The 3,735-nt window shown below is 42.1% G+C and overlaps 1 protein-coding gene across 1 annotated transcript in view; it reads right to left on the reverse strand.

Moving 5' to 3' along the window:
* Positions 1–3,735, reverse strand: part of INO80 (INO80 complex subunit) — a 58,436-nt gene that overhangs the window by 7,686 nt on the left and 47,015 nt on the right. Inside the window, exon 28 of the mRNA XM_009895684.1 lies at positions 1,144–1,216. Coding sequence (XP_009893986.1) covers positions 1,144–1,216 — 73 coding nt within the window. The remainder of the gene's footprint in view (positions 1–1,143; positions 1,217–3,735) is intronic.

Below are 3,735 nucleotides of genomic sequence, written 5' to 3' on the forward strand. Positions count from 1 at the left end.
AAAAGCAAAGAGTCATACATGAAACAGCATTCACTGTATGAAAATGTCATTTGCATTTGTAGACCCCTTCATTCACCCAACTCCTTTCTGGACTCTGGTACTGAAGTATGTGGGGAGAAGGAAGGTATTTCCAATTGCAACCAAAAATTGTGTACCAAGTGTCCAATATTCCACAACTTTATCATTGAGATAGTACTATATTGTAAACATGAGCAAAGTAAACAAGGTTATGCAATTTCATTATGTGAATTATTATCATTAAGCTCAACATGAGCCAGCAAGGTGCAATCACAGCCCAGAATGCTAACCATATCCTGGGCTGCATCAGAAGTGTGGCCAGCAGGTCAAAGGAGGTAATTCTGCCCCTCTACTCCACTCTTGTGAGACCCCACCTGGAGTACTGCATCCAGCTCTGGAGTCCCCAACATAAGGAGGACATGGACCTGCTGGAGCGTGTCCAGAGGAGGGCCACGAGGATGATCTGAGGGCTGGAGCACCTCTCCTATGAGGAGAGGCTGAAAGAGCTGGGGCTGTTCAGCCTGGAGAAGAGAAGGCTCTGGGGAGATCTTATTGAGGCCTTCCAGTACCTAAAGGGGGCCTACAGGAGAGCTGGGGAAGGACTTTTTACTAGGGCATGTAATGATAGGACAAGGGGGAATGGCTTTAAAGTAGAAGAGGGCAGGTTTACATTAAACATTAGGAAGAAATTTTTCACTTTCAGGGTTGTAAGGCACTGGAACGGGTTGCCCAGAGAAGCTGTTGAGGCCCCATCCCTGGAAGTGTTCAAGGCCAGGCTGGACGTGGCCCTGGGCAACCTGGTCTAGTGGGAGGTGTCCCTGCCCATGGCAAGGGGGTTGGAACTCGATGATCTTCAAGGTCCTTTCCAACCTAAACCACTCTATGATCCTAGGAACAGCAGTGCTGAAAAAATATTGATCAGCATGGCTAAAAGTGCCAGCATTCACACAGAAAGACCAATTTTCCTACATTAATCGTGAGGCTGCAAGGCAGAAGATGAGCACCTTGGGAAAAATGGTGGTTGGAGGCGTATAAGGCAGGAAAAGCAAAGAAATATTTACACTGAAAACTATATATCAGTAAGCTGATTTTTTATTCTGTATTACTTTATGAAACTTCACCTACCGTATCTGCAGCTGTAAGGTTAATGCCCAAGCCTCCAGCTCTTGTGCTTAACAGGAATACAAAAATATCATTCCTGTAGAGAAAAAAAGATTAGAAACCCCTTATTTTGTGAACGATGAACAAGAAATAACAACAGAAGTAAAGTTTTTGATTCATATAAAGGGATCAGGGCTATTTCTATTACTTGAACACTTCAGAACATTTTGTGCTATTCATAGTCAAAAAAAAACCCCACATGAATGAGTGAGAGAAGTTAATCTACAAATCAGGACTGCCGGAACACGCAAACATTGAGTTTGCAATAGCAGCTTATTAATCGCTATCAAAACAAACCAGGGCTTGTTTATCTTGCCCACATTGGAAATTAAGATTTCATATGGACAAAGAACATTTTACTGTTTCACAGAACTGATCGATGTTAAAAAAAATCTTGCCTTAACAATGCTCAATTCATAAAGAAAGAAAAATAAATGTTGAAACTGTGTAGATCCAAGTTTTGTTCGAAATTTTGTGCTTTGAACAGAACAAACAACTCGGGAGGAGGAGAGAACTAAACTTGATGTAAACGCAAGCTGGCGGATATAGAGGTACATTAGAAAAGGACAAGGATCCACTGGCACAGACAGAAGTCCTTCAGTCGAGGAACTTCTCAACTCTAGTCCTAATTAAGTTGCCGATTCAAATTAGAAGTTCTAATCTCTTTTGTCCACTGTCTTATCTGTGAAATGAGGATGAATTGATTCATCTCAAGATAGTCACATAACAATTCAGTTGTGACTGTAAAATGTTCCAAGGATGACTATGTAGGCAGTACTAATGATCAGATACTGCACAAATGCAAGTCATTCATTTCAAGTTCTTTGAAACGCACTGCCTGTAAGTGAACTCGATTATTACTGCACACATGCTGTCCTTCCCACCTTGAAGCATTTTTAGTATGCAGTAACTATTACATTTACATTCCCTGGGATTCCTCAGACAGCACGGAAGTCAATGACAAAGTTGCCTTTGGTGAGCGTGGCCCTCCAGGCAGAGGGTCCTGCTAGAAAACAGATTGTCATTCCACAACACACTTCAGGAAAGCTATCTCTGAACATCTCCTTGGGAGATTTACAAACCTTAATACAGTCATACTAGCCCCAAGGGTTAGCCTTGCTGGCACCAGATTTGGGGATGCTGGCTGCTAAGAGAGACATGAGGCATCCCAATACCTGACTTGGAATAATCCCCTAAGCCTAATAATCCTTTATGTCACTGAAGAAGGTGGGGCACACTAGCCAAATACCTGTAACAGTGCATTAAGACCAAGCTACAATCTGAGGAGTCAGACAAAAGTTGTCAACATTCAATGGCAGTTCTAACACTGCACAAATAGAAGACAAAGGAGACAGGTGTAGGATGACACAGGATGACCAAGCACTGATGAAAACTCAAGTGAAATCAGGATTTCTGCTAAGGTTGTGAACCTCACTAGTGCCACTGCAGAGGTTAGCAGTATTTAAAAGCGTTATCACCATATGGATCTGTAATCAGGTTGATGGAAACAAAGCAGACAGTACCAGCAAGGACTCCAAAGAGGCTGACATACTCTGCTTTGACAGTGACAGAGCAAGGTCCTCTGCTTAAAAGACGACACTCTGCAATGCCACACTGTCTGTACACTAGTGCATGCAACATCAGTAACGTACCAGAAACCCTTGCTGAATGAGCAGCATGGAACTTTTCCTTCTTGACTAACTATGTGTAGGCAGTCTGTCCTTGAAAGTCCACTCATCAAATCTAAAAGGTCTTTCTTGCCCTTCCTGGAGGAAGTGTGGGTGTATTGCATGCCATTACGCGTACGCTAATACAACTCAACAAATGTAAAAAACTAAGGGTTTTGTAAACCATATCCTTGAAGGTCAAGTAGAACTATTTTCTCAGGACTCAAACTTCAAGACAATCACAAGTACCTGGCAAGGCTGCATCATAAAAACCAGACTCTCAAAGAACCCGTTCTGATTCAAGGTAAGATTTCCCCTCACCCCACCTAAAGAAATTACCAATAGACAACAGAAATAATTATGAAAACTATGAATTAACACACACACACAAAAAAAAGCACGAAGAACTCTAAAATTAGAAAGGTTTCTGGCAGTCCAAAATCTAAGAGTACAAAAATCCATCCTGAGCTATGGACAGCTCAGGAAGCCAAGCTGTCAATCTCTAAATTTCATCTTGCAGGTACAAAGCCGAAGGAGTCCGCAGGTGCCTGTTCGCAATGCAGGCAATCCTTGGCCAGGAAATCTTTTCGCTCTTGTAACAATAGGAGAACGTGCATATATAGACAGTGACATGAACATCCAGCTGTGAAATGCTTCTGGAAATGCCATATGGGAAGGAAAGAAAGTGGACAGTGCCACAAACTACAGGAACAAATTATCATTCCATAGCCATGTATTTTCAGCACCCTGCTTGAATATCCTGCAGGACAGTTTAGTCTCAGTCAGGCTTTTTGTCCTGGAAATATTTCTCCTAAGTAAATCTCGTATAAGAGGAACTCAACTAACATTTTAATAGGAATTCTTGTTTAGACTGGCTGACCCATATCTC

The sequence above is a fragment of the Charadrius vociferus genome, unplaced genomic scaffold (assembly GCF_000708025.1).
Source record: "Charadrius vociferus isolate BGI_N301 unplaced genomic scaffold, ASM70802v2 scaffold111, whole genome shotgun sequence".
Lineage (NCBI taxonomy): Eukaryota > Metazoa > Chordata > Aves > Charadriiformes > Charadriidae > Charadrius > Charadrius vociferus.